The sequence below is a fragment of the Myotis brandtii genome, unplaced genomic scaffold (genome assembly GCF_000412655.1).
Source record: "Myotis brandtii unplaced genomic scaffold, ASM41265v1 scaffold123, whole genome shotgun sequence".
Taxonomy (NCBI): Eukaryota; Metazoa; Chordata; class Mammalia; order Chiroptera; family Vespertilionidae; genus Myotis; species Myotis brandtii.
Genome location: NW_005354291.1, coordinates 14454547 through 14474806, shown reverse-complemented (window position 1 = coordinate 14474806; position 20260 = coordinate 14454547). Strand labels below are relative to the sequence as shown.

At 40.9% G+C, this 20260-nt stretch overlaps 1 protein-coding gene across 1 annotated transcript in view; it reads right to left on the bottom strand.

Moving 5' to 3' along the window:
* The window catches only part of ARFGEF3 (ARFGEF family member 3), a 132813-nt gene that overhangs the window by 49606 nt on the left and 62947 nt on the right, over positions 1–20260 (bottom strand). Inside the window, exons 7-11 of the mRNA XM_014533926.1 lie at positions 17017–17139; positions 13750–13792; positions 11249–11327; positions 6914–7018; positions 5483–5816 (exon numbers count right to left, since the gene is read on the bottom strand). Of these exons, the coding sequence (XP_014389412.1) occupies positions 5483–5816; positions 6914–7018; positions 11249–11327; positions 13750–13792; positions 17017–17139 (684 nt within the window). The remainder of the gene's footprint in view (positions 1–5482; positions 5817–6913; positions 7019–11248; positions 11328–13749; positions 13793–17016; positions 17140–20260) is intronic.

Here is a 20260-nt window from a genome sequence, read left to right as displayed (position 1 = left end):
GGGGGTCCCCACTGGGGTGCCTGGCCAGTCTGGGTGAGGGGCTGAGGGCCGTTTTCAGGCTGGCCAAACCCCCCGGCGACGACGGAAGCTCCCAGCCTCTCCTTTTTTTCTTTTTTCTTTTATTCTGGGGTTTATTTACCTTCTATAATTGAAACTTTGTTGCTTTGAGTGGAGCTCAGAGCCACCCATGGCAGGCGGGAGAGAAGCCTCCTGCTCGCTCCAGCTCCATGGCCACGGCCGGCTGAAAGCAGGTATCTGGGGTTTATTTAACTTCTATAATTGAAACTTTGTTGCTTTGAGTGGAGCTCAGAGCCACCCATGGCAGGCGGGAGAGAAGCCTCCTGCTCGCTCCAGCTCCATGGCCACGGCCGGCTGAAAGCAGGTATCTGGGGTTTATTTAACTTCTATAATTGAAACTTTGTTGCTTTGAGTGGAGCTCAGAGCCACCCATGGCAGGCGGGAGAGAAGCCTCCTGCTCGCTCCAGCTCCATGGCCACGGCCGGCTGAAAGCAGGTATCTGGGGTTTATTTAACTTCTATAATTGAAACTTTGTTGCTTTGAGTGGAGCTCAGAGCCACCCATGGCAGGCGGGAGAGAAGCCTCCTGCTCGCTCCAGCTCCATGGCCACGGCCGGCTGAAAGCAGGTATCTGGGGTTTATTTAACTTCTATAATTGAAACTTTGTTGCTTTGAGTGGAGCTCAGAGCCGGGAAGCTTAGCTTCCTCCATCATTGGGGCAACCAAGCCTCCAGCTCCGTGGCTGCCGGCTGCCATCTTGGTTGGGTTAATTTGCATATTGTCTCTCTGATTGGCTGGTGGGCGTGGCTAAGGCATAGCAAAGGTACGGTCAATTTGCATGTTTGTCTTTTATTTTTTGTGTGTGTGTGTGTGTGTGTGTGTGTATTATTGATTTCAGAGAGGGTTAGAGATAGACACATCAATGATGAGAGAGAATCATTGACTGGCTGCTTCCTGTGCACCCCCTACTAGGGATTGGGCCCACAACTTAGGCATGTGCCTTTGACTGGAATCAAACCCGGGACCCTTCAGACCGCAGGTGGACACTCTATCCACTGAGCCAAACCAGCTAGGGCATGAGCCAACTTTTTAAAGATTGAGTTGTTTCTTAGAAATTTATAGATTTTATCTAAGTTATCAAATGTAGTGGCCTAGGGTGCCTTAATACCTTCTTTAATGTTTACAACATCTATAGTTATGAGCATTTTTTTTCATTCTTATTTTTGTTTGTTTTTAATGATTCTGCAATTTTTTTTACTGCTTTTTCCAGGAGTTTTTAAATTTTCTTAGTCTTTTCAGAGTCCTGGGACTTGTCACTCTATTGATCTACTATGTTATGTTTCCTATTTACCACATTAATTTCTGCTTTTATCCTTATTTTCCCTTATTTCTGCTTGCTTTTAATTTAATCTGCTTTTCTCCTAAGTTGGGAAATTAGAACACTAAGTTTAGGCTGTTTTTTAATATAAGCAATTGAAGCTATCAATATCCTTCTGTGCACTGCTTTGGCTGCATCCTACAAGTTTTCGTGTATAGAATTTTCGTAATTGTTCAATATTCACTTTATTTCCATATGGTAGAAGTCTATGGAATATTTCAATTTGAGGTTAACTTAATTCAAGAAAAGGCTGGTTAATTAAGTGTTTTGGAACAGACATGTTATCCCATGTCTATTATTTTCAAAGTGAATTATATTTGCATTCCTGATATATTAAGTAGAAAAAGTTATATCCTAAGGGGCACTCTTCTTCCCTTGTCTCCCTATTTTTTTACGCCAGAAATTGGGAGCTTCTGCTCTCTTGGAAGCACAGAAATGAAGCTTCCACGTTTTTCTCCACATTCTATTTCTTTGACATTGAAATCTCCCCCAACACACACATACACACACACACACACACACACACACACACACACACACACACACACACACCTAGGCCTGCATTCAAGTGAAGTGGTTAGGCATATGGGCCTCTCGCTGCCCCATTTCTTGCTAGAAGGGTAAGTCATTTCAGGAGGAATGGAGTGGGAAATATCCCTTTCTCTTGGGATCCATTACATTCTCTAATCTAGATTTATCAGTAATAAATTAGATTACATATATGAATTCCCACATTAATCTTGTATTTATTACTCAGTTGTTTCCAAATCTGGAGGGAAAGGGGACTGAATAATTAGGCCTCTGAAGAACCCTCAGTATGTTTAATGTCAGCTTCTTCAGGTGGGAATGAGGGATATGAAATCAGTGGTTGGGTGTCACAGCTCTGATAAAGATTAGAAAACTCCTAAAGCTGAACCATGGGAGAGAGAGAAGGAAGCAAGGTGTACTTTTTGGGGGGAAAGTGAAACAGAAAAGAAAATATACTTTGAAAAACAAACTGTCCTGCATGTCTTTGATGAATATGTACAGGGGGCATATGGCAGAGCGAAAAATTACAAAGGGAACAGGAAATAATACACCAGGGTTCAAACTCCAAAAGGCTAAGCAAACATCCTGGGTGCCCAGTGGTTTTGTGTGCATAAACCCAGCACATTTCGGTTTCTAGGTTACCAGCCTTCCTAAATTGTTGGCGCTGTCATAGTAAGAGGAGGTACTGCTTTACAGAGCAACCTGGCCCACGTCAGCCTTCTATGTCCATGGGGCAGCATTGCCTGGACACGCTATGCTACCAGATGCTGGGCTCTAATTCTGTGCTTGCCCTGCAAAATAACCTTGGGAAGCTAGAACATCTATGAAAAAGGGGGAAACATAACTAATTTCCTTTATAGTAGTCAAGACATTATTTTAAATGCATTTAGACACCTACATACCCAGTAGGCAAAGTATTTTTAGCATTCAGGTATCAAGTGGCTCTACCATGGGTAGTAACAACTCCAGGGCCTGTCAACTCAGAGGTTGCTGCTGCTCACAAAATACCCTCTTTGCAAATGGTCTGTTTTCAGGCCCATCTGTCATAGTCAAAATATATTAAACGCTTATTCTGATTCAATTTCTGCAGTGTCAGGTACTAGGGGAAACATACAAAAGCAACACATACAAAAATATATTTAGGAGACAAGAAGTTTGTTTCACACTGAACTGTGAAACAATCAGTGTTTTGCCACATATAATCAATTGTAAGTGATGGGATGGGATTTTAAGCGGAGCAAAATCAGTGGTTTGAGGAAGCAAAGCCATAAAGGAGGAGGATTTTGACAGCAAAGAGGCAGCTATATTTAGAACACCTGGGTTCATGTTTTAACTCTACAACACACAAAGACTTGGGGCAAATAGCAACTTCTGATGGAGCCTCAGTTCTCCATCTGGAAACTGGGCATATCATCTTCCTAAGGGAGACTGTAAATAAGCCAATGTGAGGTGCCAGCAGTGTCTAGCCTATTGTAATCAACCAATTAAGTGGAAGTGGCCAATAGGACTGGGGGAGTCTGAATAGAGGCAGGAAGGTGGGAATTGAACAGAATGGGGTTGGTCAGATGGAATAAGAGTGATCCTGGAAAAAGAGAATGAAAACAGAACAGTCTAGAAACTTAGCAGAGGAATTCAGACTTGAGAGATGATAAGGAGTTATTTGAGAGTGGGAAAACTGTCAACAGTGGTGATTTATGAACCTAAGTTCAGAAAGACAAAATGAAGACAAGCAGGAGACAAAGAGACCAGCAGGTACACTACTCTGGCCAGGAGGTAATGAGGACCAGTATTTCCATTCTTCATGCTTTGCTTTTCTCTTCCTTAGATTAGCAATAATTGCACCAAATATTTGTTTAGCATTTTATGCTTACAATGTACTTATACAAACTTGATCACATTTTGAACTCCCACCCTTTGGAATATCACTACTATGTTCAGATGAAAAATTGTAAGTTCAGAGTTAAATGATTTAGCTACTATAATGTGGCTGGTGGATTTGAACTCTGATTTTTAAACGTAGGATTACGAGAGGTTCACTGAGCCAGCTCCAGCAAAGGAGCTCCTAGAATAATTTTCATTGCAATATCAAAGTTAAGTCCAGTAGTAAGTGTGGTATAGGAAATGACCATAGGTTTAGGCTCAGCTAGACCAGCGTTTGCACCATTTCTCTCTCTTGGTGACTTTGGGCAAATCATTTGACCATTTGAAGACTTAGTTTCTTTGTAGGAGAGAAAATCCTTTTTCTTGACATCATGTTTCTGTGGGAGGAACATTCAGTGTAATAAAATTCTGGGCCTCTCTTCTCTCTTTCTCTCACTTCTTCCCAGTGGTGAATTCAGGAGGAGGTGAGCATGCATGGCTTTTCTTAAAGACCTGCCTATTCAGAAAATGTCCACTTCTACTGCCCACATTACCAGCTTAATGGGCAGGGCTGGGTCTGCAGGTGAGGTTTGCTGTTTGGGTGGTAACAATGTAGTCTAGCCTCCCAAACTATGTCGTATTCACCAACCTAGTATTCGTTGGTTATTAAAGCTGACCCTTTGATCTCCACTGCCTGAAGCAATGATCTGCAACACTGCAAAGTCATCATGAATATCAAAAGCTAATGATGTGAAGTGCCTGATATAAAGTAGGTAAGAAAAAGATGTGGTTATCATTGTGTGCTCATCGATTTTCTTAACCAGCAATTCAATCTGGCTCCCTTTTTCATTTCTAGAAACACAGGATCAGAACTTGCCATCATTCATTACAGTCAACTCTCATTAAAACAACACCAAGAGCATTTAAAATTAAGCTTTTTAGAAATGGTGGGTAACAAATACTGCTTAGAATAAATGAGTCATCAACAAGGGAATTTTGCTACTCTGTTGTTTTGGTGTTAGGTACCCAAAGGAAGTGCAATTTGACCCTCACAACCAAGTTTTCAAATACAAAAATGTTGATTGCTTTTCTTTTTTGTTAGTTGAGAGAAAGCAGAGGAATTCTTGTACCTTTAAAATAACCCAAATTCCTCCTCAAAACCATGAAGAAGCACGCTGGTATGGACAACCTTTATATTCTCACCAGGATCATGATGTTTGGGAGATACAAGGCCTAAGAAGGGATGGGGCGAAGGGTCCCATTAGTAAAACTCTTTTCTGGGTAATGTAAAACCTGAGTATAAAATTTTGAAATCCAATTTTGGCAAAGATGAGTAGATAAACACATCTGCACAAACAGTGCCTAAGGGAGCAGAATAGAATCTCAACCCAGGGCCCAATCAGATGCATACAGCTCAGATTATCAAATGGCTTTGTATCAGTGAGCAGTTATACCCCTCCTGACCCCTGCTCCACATGCACGTGCACACGTGTATACACATAACACACACACACACACACACACACACACACACACACACACACCCCTCAACCCTAAAGAGACTATCTGTTATTGGATAGAGTGTGGTAGCAATGAAGTCCGAGCAGGTGATTGGTACACATTTTCCAAGTGCTTCTTGCTTAAATATACTGTGCTCAGTCCCTGGCATGCCCAGTGGTATTCTTTACTGCATCCCTACCTCTTTCATTACTTTGATGGCTTCCACCCGGTGCTGGGGTGGGGGGTAGAGCAGCATGCGGTGATAGAGAGATTGGAGCACGGGCTTCATGGAGTCCACCGACCCCACCAGCCGGACCAGCTCGGCTGCAATGTAATAGATGGTCCGAGCCACAGGCCCACTCAGGGCAGGTGCGGTGGAGGAACAGCCCGAGCCCCGGCCATGGTCGGAAATGCCTGGAGACGCCGAGTCCGACTCCATGCTGGCACTCGTGCTGCTGCTGTGAGCAGAGGTGATGGTTTTGTCATGAACTGGATTCCCCAGGATCACGATCAGAGCAGGGCAAAGGTTTTTCCTGGGAAGAGATGGGGAGAAAAATGAGTTTCACTACAAGCCAAAGGATCAAATGTGAATACTATCCTGAGTGCAAACACAGATGCCACACAAATGACTATAGAGTTGGGTTCTTTATTGTTCCTTTTTAAAAAATATATATATATTTTATTGATTTTTTACAGAGAGGAAGAGAGAGGGATAGAGAGTTAGAAACATCGATGAGAGAGAAACATCGATCAGCTGCCTCCTGCACACCCCCCACTGGGGATGTGCCCGCAACCAAGGTACATGCCCTTGGCCGGAATCGAACCTGAACCCTTTCAGTCCGCAGGCCGATGCTCTATCCACTGAGCCAAACCGGTCAGGGCTATTGTTCCTTTTTTTGCCTACGTCCTGCCTCAGTTTTCCATGTCTCTCCATCATTTGTGAGTATAAGAATAAAATACTTTTTCTCCTAAGTCAAACTATGGTTAACTAAATAAAATATCAAGAGAAGCACCAAGAAACCATCTTACATAGAGAAATAGACTAAAAATGTGAAATAGCTCAGTTATAAAGCTTCCTTTTCCTATAAGTAACAAAATTATTTTGAGAAGTTTATTTAAAATTCTGACACATATCATTCATATTCCTCCCTGTGGATAAGCCCAGGAACCCAGAGCAACTAGCTGGCTGCCTGCAGGCCCCGTCTCTTGTGTGAATCTCTGACTATGACTAAGTGACTAGTATTCGGGTTGAGATGGAAAATGTACCAGGGTAGGGCTAAGAATAATGTTCAGTATTTCTTGCTCCTCCCCCGCCACCCCGAATAACTTTCCGGAGCCTTTATATGCTTTTAGAACAAATGAATAACCTAGAAAATAATTTCCTCGTTTCTGAGTCTCACGATCCAATGATGTAAACAATCTGTAACAGGGCCTTGGAGGCCTATTCTGCTGCAGTAATCATCAGTTTCGCTCCGCTGCATGTCAGCAAAGCAACTTCCCTACTTTCCCTGCGAGAACATTTACACAGATGAAAGGCCTGGTGGGTCATGGGGGCTGTGGGAAGGGACCCACGGGCACAGCGGGGGAAAAAGCAAGCTCTCGGGCTGGTGTGGGGGCGGGGGGCGCTCACCAGGTCAGGTCTGTGAAGCCCCTGTGCAGGTGCATGGAGGAGGAACAGCTGCTGAGCATGGACAGGATGCACTCCAGGTACAGCAGCTGCAGCTGCTGACTGTCGCTGCAGAACAAAACCAAGGCAAGGTTAGAGGTGATGTGTGGGAAACACTTGGGAAAATGGTAGGCATTACAGAAATGTTAGTTGGGGGAGGGGTTAGTGTTATGGGTTGAATGTGTCCTCCTCTCAATTCATATGTTGAAGTCCTAACCCCCAATACCTCAGAATGGGACCTTTCAGGAGATAGGTTCTTTATAAAGGCAAGCAAGTTAAAGTGGGGTCATTAGACTGGGTCCAAACCCAATAGGACTGGTGTCCTTATAAAAAGAAGAAATTTGGAGACAAGGATACACAGAGGCAGGATAATGTGAAGAGACATGGGAAGAAGGCGGCCTTCTATAAGCCAAGAAGAGAGCGTTGGAATAGATCCCTCAGCCCTGAGTAGGAACCAACTCTGTGACGATGCTCCAACCAATGGAGCCACGCGGCCAGGGCTGGGACGCACATTCTCATACCCAGATTACGTCTGCTGCCTAACCCACCAGAATTAGGTAAGGAAGCATTTAATGCTCAAGGACACATTTTTAAGCCAATTCATTCAGAAATCCTGAGTGGAATGAAAATGTTCAGTGAAAGGAGAAACTTGTTTTAAAAAATAATTTTGGTTGTCTCTCTTTTCTCCTGATTTAAAGTGAAAATATGCCCAAAGGAAGCTTAATGCCCTTAACAGTTCAAATAACTTCCAGGAGAAGGGGGCAGAAGGAAAAGGCAAGACCAGTGACAGGCAGACTCGAAACTTACGGAGACAGGAAAGAAGGGGAGTTAATACCAGACCCCCCCCTCCCCCCAAAGCCCCGGTCACATCCACACAATGGCCACACAGCTGTCAGACAAAGGATCGGAAGAAGGGGCTGGGGACCCACACTTCAGTGCTATGTTAAGTACCTTGGTGATACAGCTCGGTAAAACTGACAATGCTTTAAAACCAGTTGGAAAGCTACATACAGCCTGAGGGAGAAATCCTGCCATGGCCTATTAACTAAAAAAGATTTTTACATTTTTGAAGGGTTGTAAAATAAAACCAAACCAAAAATGAACAGGACACAGAGATAGCATGTGGCCCTTTACAGAAAACATTTGCTGACTCAGAGATCTCCTTTGTCAAAAGAGAACTGTACAATGATAAAGATAATGCGATGGTTTTGAGAAGGGAATTCCACTCCGGTTTGGATGTACTCCACAAAACCCTCAGAGGGTAGAAGGAGATAGGGGTCAAGGCTGAGTCTCCTCAAAAATTATTCTTTGCCAAGAGGAGAGTGGTGGCTAGGGAAGAGGAAGAAAGACAAGACATGATTAGCCACTCTTGGGCCAGGGATGGAATTCCTGTGTCTGTACACTTACACCCACAGGCTTCCCTGAGCAGCCCAGGTTCCTATGAGTATCTGTGAAGTGGCTGTGGCAACCCCCAGGCATCAGATGACAGGGAGAATGCATTGCCAAGGTAATTGGCCTGGGAGTCTCCTTGGAGATCAAATGTGGCAGCTTTTCTGTGGGTTGCAGCACCTGGAAAAACAGGTGCTAATGACCTTACACGAATCATGTCATTAGAGGGGCTGTTTGAAATGTAAGCACTGTCCATGCATGCCCCTCACTACACACACATAGGCATGTGCACTGTGTGTGTATGTGTGTGTGTGTGTGTGTGTGTGTGTGTGTGTGTGATATTTGTCTGACTCTAGACGGAAAAATGTGTAGGATGCACAAGGCGGAAAGGAGCCTAGAAACCAGCCAACTCTTTCAAACACACTAGAGAAAAATCTGCCTGCGCAGGAGGGTGTGAGTCATTTTGCCTGGTCTTTTGTTTGAGCATTTCATGGCTGGCAGGCTGAGTGTCTGCTGGCCTCATTTTCTGTTCATCTCTGAATTTCTTGCAGGTGCAGGACCCATGGAGAACAAGTCTCCTGAGTGGACCAGGAGCCTGTGGGGGCTAAGCAGCTGCCCGTCCTGGCGGGACTTCTGCCAGGCAACCGGGAGGCACGTTCTGAACCTCCAGAGTTTTCTCTTGAATGATTCTGACTTTGCTTCCCCTAAAACAGTTCAGATTCAGTTAGAAAAGGGAGAGAGGGACTTACGCCACTGTGTGAGCAGTGGAATGGAATTAGAACACACGAGATGAACACAGAACAGTGTTCATGGATTCCAAGACTGCTTTGGTGCAGATTCTTCCTTGACATTCTGTGTGGGGAGGAGAGGGTGGTGGGAGACGAACAGGAAGAGAATGAATAAATATATTCCTAAGCCCAATTATCCTTCCAAAAGTTCTTGGATATAAACATCATGTAACTCGCCTAATATAGAATTCTATTAATACCATATCTCCAAGGCATTCGAGTTATTCTGAGTACCTGAATGCATTCTCTGGATCTTCCTGAGAGATTGAACATGTCATGGATACATATCTCTACAGAGCTAAAGTCCTAGGAGGTATTTTGGAGATGGTTGTTGAAGGGACGTCCTGACCATAGCGTGATTTCAGAGAAAGAAGATATTTAGAAGGTAAGAGAGGTGTCAAGTTTAGCTAACAGAAACACACGGAGTTATGAAAATAAAACCAGAAGAAATGGTAAGAGGTGTGAAAAGTTAACAAGGAGAATTAACACAACTGCCAGAGTGACAGTAGCCAAGCGCATGATAGTACCTGACCAGGTGGACTTAAAGGTTTTCTACTGAAGCTGTACAAAGCATGCTGCACCCTCAGATTCTTTAGCAATAGAACCCCCATCTTAGGGTAATAGAATCATGATGGGAAAGACCAGATTCAAAAAAGGTAAACAGTATCCAGAGGCAGAAGTGCATTGAAAAACCAAGCAAGGAAACTATTAAGCTGAATATCACAATATGCCTAAAGTATCTTTGATCCAATGTCCAATCAGAAACCCTAGAAAAACATATACATGTCACAGGAGTTACTTTCCCCACTTAAAGGCACTTACTTGATGGCGGCTTGTAGCTCTCTAGTCATATGGTTCAAAAACATTTTTTTTTAGTAACTGACAGAAATCTATGACTTTTAGTTTCTAATCTGTATGCATTTGCAATGAATGTTTGTGCCATATGTTTTTCTAATAATCTACAGTCAAATTTCTGATATAAGAAGCTCAATGTTCCAAATGCATCATAAGCTAGAATTAGCACTGGCAATGCTGAAAGGAAAAAGACCATTTTAGAGCTAATATTTGTCAAGTCGTTACTACATGCTAGGCACTGTGCAGTTGAAAAATTCCACTTACACCAGAACTTCTTATATCAGCACTGAATGTTTATAATAATTGCAACAGGCATGAACTTGGATGGTCCCAGGTAAACTAGGTCATGTGGTCACTCTACACATGGGGGGTCCCTGTAGCTGATGTTAGAGACATCCATATTTTAAAGAACCATGAACTTAAAGCCCTTCCTGGACCTAGGTGAGGACTCTTGCCTGACCAATCAACAAAGACACACTTTAATTTATCATTTGTAGACACACAGACTCATTCTGACTTATCCTGATGGCTAGTTTTGGGTTATTAATGGCAAATTACCATGAGTTCCCCAACTTTTCTAGCACTTAAAAACCTTTAGAGTTTTCCCTTAGTAAACTACTCAGAAGAAACAAAGTTTAGCTTATTGGTTTTCCCTTGCTTGCAAAGTAGTGAACATAGCCTTTGTACTTTTCAAAGTTTTAGTGGTCTTTGTTTTATTCCCTAATAATGATAAGACGGGGGTAGAGGGTTCAGAAAAAGCATCCTTGACAGCTGATTAAATTAAATTGGCATAAAAGTGAAAAGTATATAAAAGTCAGAGTAACATGTTCTTTTTAAAGATGTGCATGTGAGCTCAGAGGCTCAGGAAATGTTCGATGAGACAGAAAAAGACCACACAGTCCAACCTGCCTGTAACAGAGGAGAAAGGTGCAACAGTGTGATGAGACTCAGGGTCACAGCTGGGATATGTCCCGGTGAGGACTAGCCTTCACAGCTACTAGCTCTCAGCCAACATTCTTTCCATTCAGATCCATGCTTGAGGGACTGACTCTCTTTGCATTTTCTCATCAGAAAGTTATATCCATCAGTAATAGTATTGGGCAATGCAGGCTTGCCCAAGGCCACTGAAACCAATTCTCAGAAATTAATACCAATGGGAGGAGCCATCGTCCTATACTCTGCCTATATTTTGCATATTGTTAAAGACAAAAGTCACTTTGGTAATAGACTGTTAGTGAATAAGAGCACCGATTCTGAAGGCACTTACTTGATGGAGGCTTGTAGCTTCTCACACAGAACAGTGAGCACAGAGACGAGGTCGTCACAGAGGGCCTCTACGGTTGACCCTGCAAACAGGAGGTTATTAGACATCAGCAGGCGCACTTGAAGGTCCCTCAACGGTCCTTCCCATCCTCCTTTTTATGTTTTCAGGACTAAAAAGATGATTTTTAGATGCTGACTTCCTTAGGCCACCAAGGAAGTATAACACATTTTAATATAATAACTCCTTTCTAAAGTAAAACACTCAAAAGATAGTCTAAAAAGAAAATAGGTTGTTTCTTATGAAATTCATTCACACTTAATGAAAAGACATTTAGGTAAGAATCACCACAACTGACAATGATTTTCTCAATGTTTAGGCCAGTAGACTATATATGTGTCCCTTATTCTGACCTCTTGTTTTTCTGGGTTTTGTGGAGCAGAATTGTATCTCAACGTGATAAAATATGGCAGCATTTAAGAAAGGTGGGCTTTTCAAACTAGGAAGCTAGAGAAAGAGGGCAAAACAATTTGGTCATCTTCTTCACCCACTTTATTTGTCCAACATCCTCAGAGCTCTGGTCTTAATGGAGCAACAGCAAATGTCAGAAAAAATAATAAAAAACATGTTCAAATTCTGAAACCAGCAACAAAACTCTCACAGAAGCACTGGAGTGCACTGGGAAAAGGCTGACATTTGGAATCGACCTAAGTACTGGTCCACAACTTGCTGACTGCATAAGCTTGGGTGTCAGTTTTTCTTGTGGTAAGATGAGATAATACCCATTACACCAAATAATTGGGCCAAGGAAAGTAACAAGTGGGAGCATTTGTGTGTGTGTTTTTTAAAATAAAAACCTGTAAAGATCTATACAAATGTGGCTAAGTATTTGATGAATGTATAAATAAATGAGTGACCATGAAGTCAAGGAAGATAGAGAAAAAAATGACCAGAGTGTAAGAGAGAAATAAAAGTAAAGTTGGAAGAGGGAAGGGGAAAGAGAAGTGCTGATCCTTAGAATTTGTTATCTTAAATTCAGGGAGGAAAGAAAGGAGAGAGAGGGAGAGGGAGAGGGAGAGGGAGAGAGAGGGAGAGAGGGAGAGAGAGAGAGAGAGAGAAAGGTAAAATGATAAAACATAGGTTAAAATAAATAAAACTGCCCAGCTGGTGTGGCTCAGTAGTTGAGCATTGACCTATGAACCAGGAGGTCATGGTTCAATTCCCAATCAGGGCACATGCCCAGGTTTCGGGCTCCATCCCCAGTAGGGGGCATGCAGGAGGCAGCTTATCAATGATTCTCTCTCATCATTGATGTTTCTATCTCTCCCTCTCCCTTCTGCTCTCTGAAAATCAATAAAAACATTAAAAAAAATAAAACCCATAAGTAGTCTTTAAACTCAATTTTAGATAAATTTCAAATGAGTCCATCAATTTTGTACTAATATATATTTTTAAAGATGTATCTTTGACCAAGAGGACTTTGAACTGCTTTCCGGTATATAAAATCATTCTACAATAAAGTGAAGATGTTATGGGAACTGCAATTGCCAAAGGAGAAGGAAAGAGGGGTAGAAAATGTTGGAGCCTATCACTGAGAGCATTAAAAGGTGAAGAGAATCTGTAGCACTTCTAGTCCACAGCCCGAGAACACAGCGAGATGTGGCGAAAACAACCACTCCAGCAATGATTTAGAAAATGACTTCAGATACTCTTCTCTCGTTTCTTTTATTTACTCTTTTTCTCCTCATTGTGGCTGTGTATAGCTCTCCCTCCCTTCCATTCCCATCGTCTCTCTACTCCACCCCTTCTCCCTGTTAACTGTCAAAAATATCAAAAAGGGAAATTTTTCCAATATTTTTAAATCACTGAATAAAATGTGATATAAAACGTACATTTCCATTTTTTTACGATAAGATGATTTGAATTTTCCATATCTCTTTCCGAAAACAATACTACCAAACATTAAAAAAAAATCAAACTGCTTATCAATTACATGTAGACCTCTGTTTTTTCTTTTTCCTGTGGGGTCAGAATGAGAGTTCCTTACCTTGATTCCTATCCTTCTGCAAGATTCCTTGTGAGATGACTCCTTTTTCATATCAAAAAACTGGTACTTCACAAACATACTTCGGGTGCAATAGCACTTTGTACCAATCAGGGTTCTACCTCCCTCCATCTCATTCTCATTTTAACAATTAATACACCCGATTTCATAAAGAACGACGGAACTAAAAAACCATCCTCCAACAGGAAGGTCTATGAAGAGCTCCTTTCCCTCTCACTGTTGGACAGGAACAGGGGTGGCTGGCATAAGAGTGCAGGAACAGAAGGAAGACAACAGCTGGTTTAATCATACCATGTAAGGCAAAGCTGAACAGAAGCTCCAAGGAGAGAGGTGGACTACCCTGAGAGCTCTACTCGTCCCTACATCCCCAACACCAAGCACACGGGAGGCATTCTAATACCCACTTTTTAAACTGAGAACTAGCGAAAATCAAATTCAATACCTTGATTCCCGAATTCCGGTGGGACATCTGGGTTTTCAATTATCTAGTAAGGGAGACACACACACAGGACAATTAGTAGATTCAGGCAAGAAAAAACCCGGACTTAAACAATGGAAAATTCTTAGACACAAGATGTCATTTTGAGTGCTCTGGGCTCAGCTAACTCACCTAAGCTCACCCTCCAGGTCTTGATAGCATTTCATTATTCATGGTATTTAGGAGAATATATGTCTGGAACTGAACTTATCAGTTGCAAAAATAATTCATTCAAGAGTCCATAAACTTCCTGGGAGTTTAAGCCCCATGATACACTATCTCATTCCAGGTGCTGAGCTATGACTGGGGGCAATACCCATCTAAACAGCTGAGTTGCCTTTGCAGGGATAATTATATTTCTCAAGGTCACAGACTACACTCTGGCACCTGAGGAATACAGAGTCTTAGTCATAGAAGGATCTGTTTCTGGACTTCAAAATCCAGGTCCAAAGATGACTGCTGGTCAGAAGTACCAGTTTCCTATTTGATGGGTGGCATATTAATTTCCAACTGTCTGACCAGACCAACTAGTCTAGGCTATCGCTTAGTAGATCCAGGACTATCAAGGTAGAGGCAGAACCTTGAAGGAAGGGAGAATAGGAAGGGAAAGGTACTTACAAATAGTTACACCAACTTCCATTGCAGGGAGAATTCCATGACTACTGAGCAGAGAATAGGAACTAGGCTCTACAGTCTCCCCAACACTTAGCACAGGGAGATAAGATAGTAAGAGGGCATTTTCATTTAATCACCTACAAGACATATAAATCATCCTATGGCACTGTTTGTCTTGAAACTTGTTATAGGAACATATTTCTAGTACTCTCTGTTCCCTAATTTGCAAGCTCAGCTGCTTCCACAAATATTCTTTGTGAAATGCTAACCTGTACTGGGAGTGGAGTGGGACGCAGGCAGACATTAGGTTGAAGGCACAGTTCATGTTAGTGCTTTGGGCGTTCTAGATTGATTTTCTTTCCATAGCATTTAAGTCTTTCTAATTCTGAGATGGCCTGCAATGTCTTTCCAGTGATGGGTCACACTGAACACCACACAGATTCCCCAGGTAATGCTCAGTGTCCCGAGGGAGAACACATAGCCTCCTTGGACCATGCCCTTTAATGGCTTTTTAAAATAACCGTTCTTAGGTGGCAAGACTTAGTCTCTCTAGTAGACATCACAGATGCTCTGAATATTAGGATACTGAGCACTGAGTCTTTCTGGGACATGAAAATCTCTCCAGGGACCGCATGAGTAACAGAAAGGCAGTAATAGGAAACATTAATTTTCTACCTAGTTTAAGATCTTGCCTCCGGTTGGGGTGAGTCCAGATGGTCAGTGATGAGCAGGACCAGAAGGCTGATTAGCCACACAGGACAGAGGCAAATAACCCTTGGGTTTTAGCCAGCTCTTACCAACTATACCTGTTACCATTCTTACAAAAGAGCAACATGAGCTGTAAGGCTGAGTCATTTGAAACCTAATAATCTCCTACTTAAAATTTTAAAAATAAGATTAAATGACTAATATAATTGAAATCACTCTGAAACTACAAAGTTGTATTGAAATATTTCATCTCAAAACATTAAGATATCATTACTAGTCTAATATTTCACCATGTGGCTATTTAGCAAAGATGGAATATGATTGACTGTATATGAACATGATAATTTTCAATATCTTGGGTTTATTTCCATTAAAAATACTTTTTTTCTCTTAATGTTTTCTATTTATAGATTTGAACTTATTTTAAACTAATATTGTCACACCACCACATTCAAATGCTAGCATACATTAAATAATTTTAACAAAGAATAAGCTAATATAATAAAAATACCTAAAATTTGCCCTAGCTGGTTTGGCTCAGCATCAGCCTGTGAACTGAAGCATCATGGGTTCCATTCCAGTCAAGGGCATATGCCCGGATTGCAGGCTCGATCCCTAGTAGGGGGCGTGCAGGAGGCAGCCAATCAATGATTCTCTTATCATTGATTTTTTTTCTCTCTCTTCCTCTCCCTTCCTCTCTGGAATCAATAAAAATATATTTTTAAAAATTTAAAATTAAAACAATTACTTTTTAAATAGAAACTTGAACTTTGGATATAGAAAATACAAAAGAAAAATATCAATATTAGTTTTTATCTGATTAGTGTTTGTTTTTCCCAACACTGGCTGCCAGAGCTCAATTAATCACCTGGGCTGGGACTCAGGAGAGCAGGGATTAGTTCTGGCTCTCTCACTGGTAAGCTCATTAATTTTAGATTTCAATTTCATCTCTTTGGGCTTCATGTCCTCATCTGTTTTTATGAGGAATGAAAAAATTTGACCAGATAATCTCAAAAGTTCCACTCAAGTCCTGCTTTCATGAGATTTTCTAAAAATTACATAATAATTGAAGTTAAAAGTTAGCAATATTTGAAGTTAAACATAAAATCTCATTCTAAAATTAATTTCTGAGATATTTCAGACTGTGACTGATGTTTCCCATTCTAAAAAACAACAGTGTTCACTTCAGAATACTTCTTGCAGATTTTAAAAGAACTTTAATCTGAGTTCTTACAGAGGCAGATTTAAAAAACAAAACACCAATTTTGAAGAGGAATCATCTCCTCATTAACGTTCCCGGAAGATAATTTATGCAAGAAGCCAATTACATTTATGTTTTCCCTGGAACACTCATTTTAGACAATCTGTTCAAGTTTAGAGCAAAAAGCTCCAGGGTGTTTTGATGACAGAAAGATGACAAGTCCAGCCTCACTCTGCCAGTGCCCGCAGGTCAAGGAGACCACCAGTCACGATTCTTTAGTTAGCAAGAAACCCACAGATACAAGCCTCAAAGCATGGAATTAACTGCTATTAATTTTGAATTTACTTCTGGTATTTGTTAATATGTTATAATATTTTTATATAACATATTTTTAATCTGAGAATTAAAAAAAGATTACAAAAGAAAAGTGAATTTCAAAATAATGACTAAAAAAAAGACAGAAACTGTAAGGAAAAAACTCCCAAAGCTTTGGAGTGAAACAGGCAAATATATATTTAAGGAGCTTAATTTACATAAATAAATGTTCTTCAAAACCAAGCCAGCCCTTCCATTGTTTCAGTAAGGAGCAGCCCTGGCAGAGTGTGGGGGTGGGGAGCTCGTGGGGTGGGGGATATGTGGGGCGGGGGACACATACATGCGGTTACACACAGAGACACTGGCAAGGCTGTGATGAACGTGTGGCTCACCGTATTCTCCTGCCTTTGTCGTAACTGTAAAGTCAAGTCACTCAGCATCTGACTGAGAGTGGCCCGCACAGCAGTGTTTATACTACGCTGGTGACAGCTACATGTGTATGTCTCAATGCACACCTGGTAAAGAGATAAGACAGCAACATACACACTCCATAGATATCCGTGTATTACCAACATGCTTTGGAATTAACCGGAGAGGATATGAAATTGCTCTTAAACAGAAAGTCAGCCTGATTTAGAACTAGCTATCAGTGAGTCCTACATATATTTTAAACCCCTGAGCATCTATGTTTTAAGCATGTAGGAAAAGTATTATTTCCCTACAGGTTGTCCCTCTTAGAAGCTCATTCTTCTGAGCACCAGAGGAGAATGCAACGTAGTGGTTTTTAGATATGCCCAGGAATTCTGTCTGGGATAAACTCAGGTGGCTGGAAATTAAAACCAGGAAAAGCTCCCTTCAAGGCAAAATAGAGCAGAATTTTCTAACTCCTGAGTTACCAGGTGTGGGGAGAGGATTAGTGAAGCCCTTTCTGCTGCTCTATGACAAGCCTGACCTTGGGTTAACTCTCTCTCCGTGTTCTCCTGGAAACCTGATAAAGGTGGACGTCAGCTGTGTTACTAGGTAACATGGCTTATGGTAAAATGTCCCCCCCTGATTACCAAGCTGTATTTGAACTGGGAAAACTGAAAACTAACTTTAAAAATCTAGTAAGGAGTCACAGGTTTGAGCATCCCTGAGTGACCCGTGTCATAGCTTATGTCCTCTGAGGGAACTCTGCAAGCTCTGACTATGGAGGTACAGAGATGTTGGCTCCTATATACAGCACAGTCGACCCCGAATAACACAGGCTTGAAGTGCCTGGGTTCATTTACACATGAATTTTTTTAAAACTTACGGTATTGATATAGTATAGTACTGCAAATGTATTTTCCCTTCCTTATGATTTTTATTAAGAACACTTTATTTTTCTCTAGCTTCCTTTATTGTAAGAATACAGTATATAATATAACATTAATATGTGTCAATCTACTGTTTATGTCATTGAGAAGGCTTCCAGTCAATAGCAGGCTATTGGTAGTTAAGTTTTGGAGGAGTCAAAAGTTACACCTGAATTACCTATTGCATGAGTGGGTGGTGCCCCTATCTCTTGTGTTGTTCAAGGGTCAACTTTAGTTGAAACATGGGGCTCCTAAGCTGACATCTGAGAGCCAGAGCCTACCCTCAGTATTGGTGTTAGGATGCCTGGGAAAGACAAACGCCTCCATTGACCTGTGTCTGCTCCCTGTCCTGTATCCTGCCGAGGGAATATAATGCCAGTTGTGGCCTATTTGTGTCTTGTGAGTCTGAATGCCCAGTGGAACCCGAGGAGGCTCCCTGATGGCTGCAGCATGGAGAAATCCCAATTTGGGGGGAAAAAATTCTCTCACTTGAAGATGCTGCTGCTCAATGTCATGACTTTTCAGATTTTATTGCCTCTAGTTTCTCTGAAAGGTATAGGAATGGGCATAACAATAAATGCATACTTTAAATTGGTCCACTTTTTCTCTCCATAATGTATGTAATCCTTTCCATTTTGCCAAGCATATTTAGTCCTACAGAAAGAAAAAGGGATGTAGTATGCCTAAATTATTTTTCTAGGAATAACTCCAAGATTATCTACATTGAAAATACTAGGTTCTCACCTAAATGGCAAATTTAATTTGATGATTGATAACTGAGACGGGAGAGAGACTAAATGTTAATCTTTGTTGCTGCTAATGCTTAAGCTAGAATTTTCTGTCAGGCCTCTCTGTAATTGCCTTTTTGGTAAAATTAACTAAGTGAAAGTAAATATTTTCTAATATTTTCTAATATTTCTAACAGTTAAATTTATCTCCTGTTAAATGCTTAATATTCCAAATGAGCATTTAAAATTCAAAAGTATATTTGGAAGTTGGCTTGGATTTATTCATATTATGTGAAAAAAGTAAGAGCAAGTTTCAAAATATTTGTTTTTCAAACTACCATTTAGGGCAGGTTAACTTCAAACTCATTTTCTCAGATAATCATGGATTATAATGTACTCGAAGGTACTATTGATACATACTTAGAAAAAAAGGTGTTTTAATCCTGAAAGGCCTTTATTTCTGCATGTGATAAAATGGTTTAAAATCCTTGAAAATACATCTAAATGAGTGCACTGGTTCACTTTGATGAAACCAGATTCTCTATAGTGTAATTAGGCACTCTGGTACTATTTATACCTCAGAATTCAAGTTTTCTTTAAATCTTATATTTTCCCAAGAAATCATTATAACTGTGATCTTTCAGATTGCTAAGCTTAAATTTCAGGAGAAATTTAAAGTCTCAGAAGCATTAAAGATGAAAAAGTAGCTATTTTGAAAGCTGAACTACATACTTTATGTCAATATAAACACAATTCTACTGAATACTAAGAGCCATACCCACTATAAAACCTTCCTTAAAAAATTACATCAGCCACTTTAAACCCATGAAAGAAAGCACACATGAGGACCTAAATTTTAAGGAACACAAACAGCCCTGTATGCAAAAAACTTCCCAGAAACCAAATGTATTTCAACTTTTAATGTCACCACCGTTTTCAGTGTTTAGAGGTATAACAGTGGAAATGACTTACTGCAGGAGGCATTTTATTAAGGGAAAAGGTAAGCATGTTTACTCCGCTTTTTTAGAAAAAGGATTAATCAAAGAAGCTCATTTTGCCCACGTTGGGATTATAAATACTCATGTGACCAAAGGGTATCTTTTTAAATGTAAAAATGAGCATGTGTATGATAACTTGCTATCTTTAGATGCCCAGGAAGAAATGCTTTCAGCTATCCTGGCATCTTCTGAAGAAAAGTTTCTTACACTTGCTATAAGAATAATAATAAATTGGTAAAGTGGTCAGGTTCATAGAACTAGGGTTTCCATGATAAACCTGACCATTGTATTAAAAGGCCAATGAGTTTTCACATTATGAATGGTTTTCGTTTTCTACTATGGGGCAGTGCTAAAATGAGCACACTGAATCAGAGAAGCTAAGAGAATACCAAGTCCAAATGCAGGCTGAGTTTCTGGGAAAGGGCTCATCAATTTCCTCTTTTCGTATCTCCAATGTCACTTCTATGTCCCATGCCCTTTGCTTTCGTAGTGTAGAATTGACATTTAAAAAGCCTCAGTTCTGGATCTCTGCCAGAGGCTCCAGGTACCAAGTCCAATACCTTGTGAAAAGCC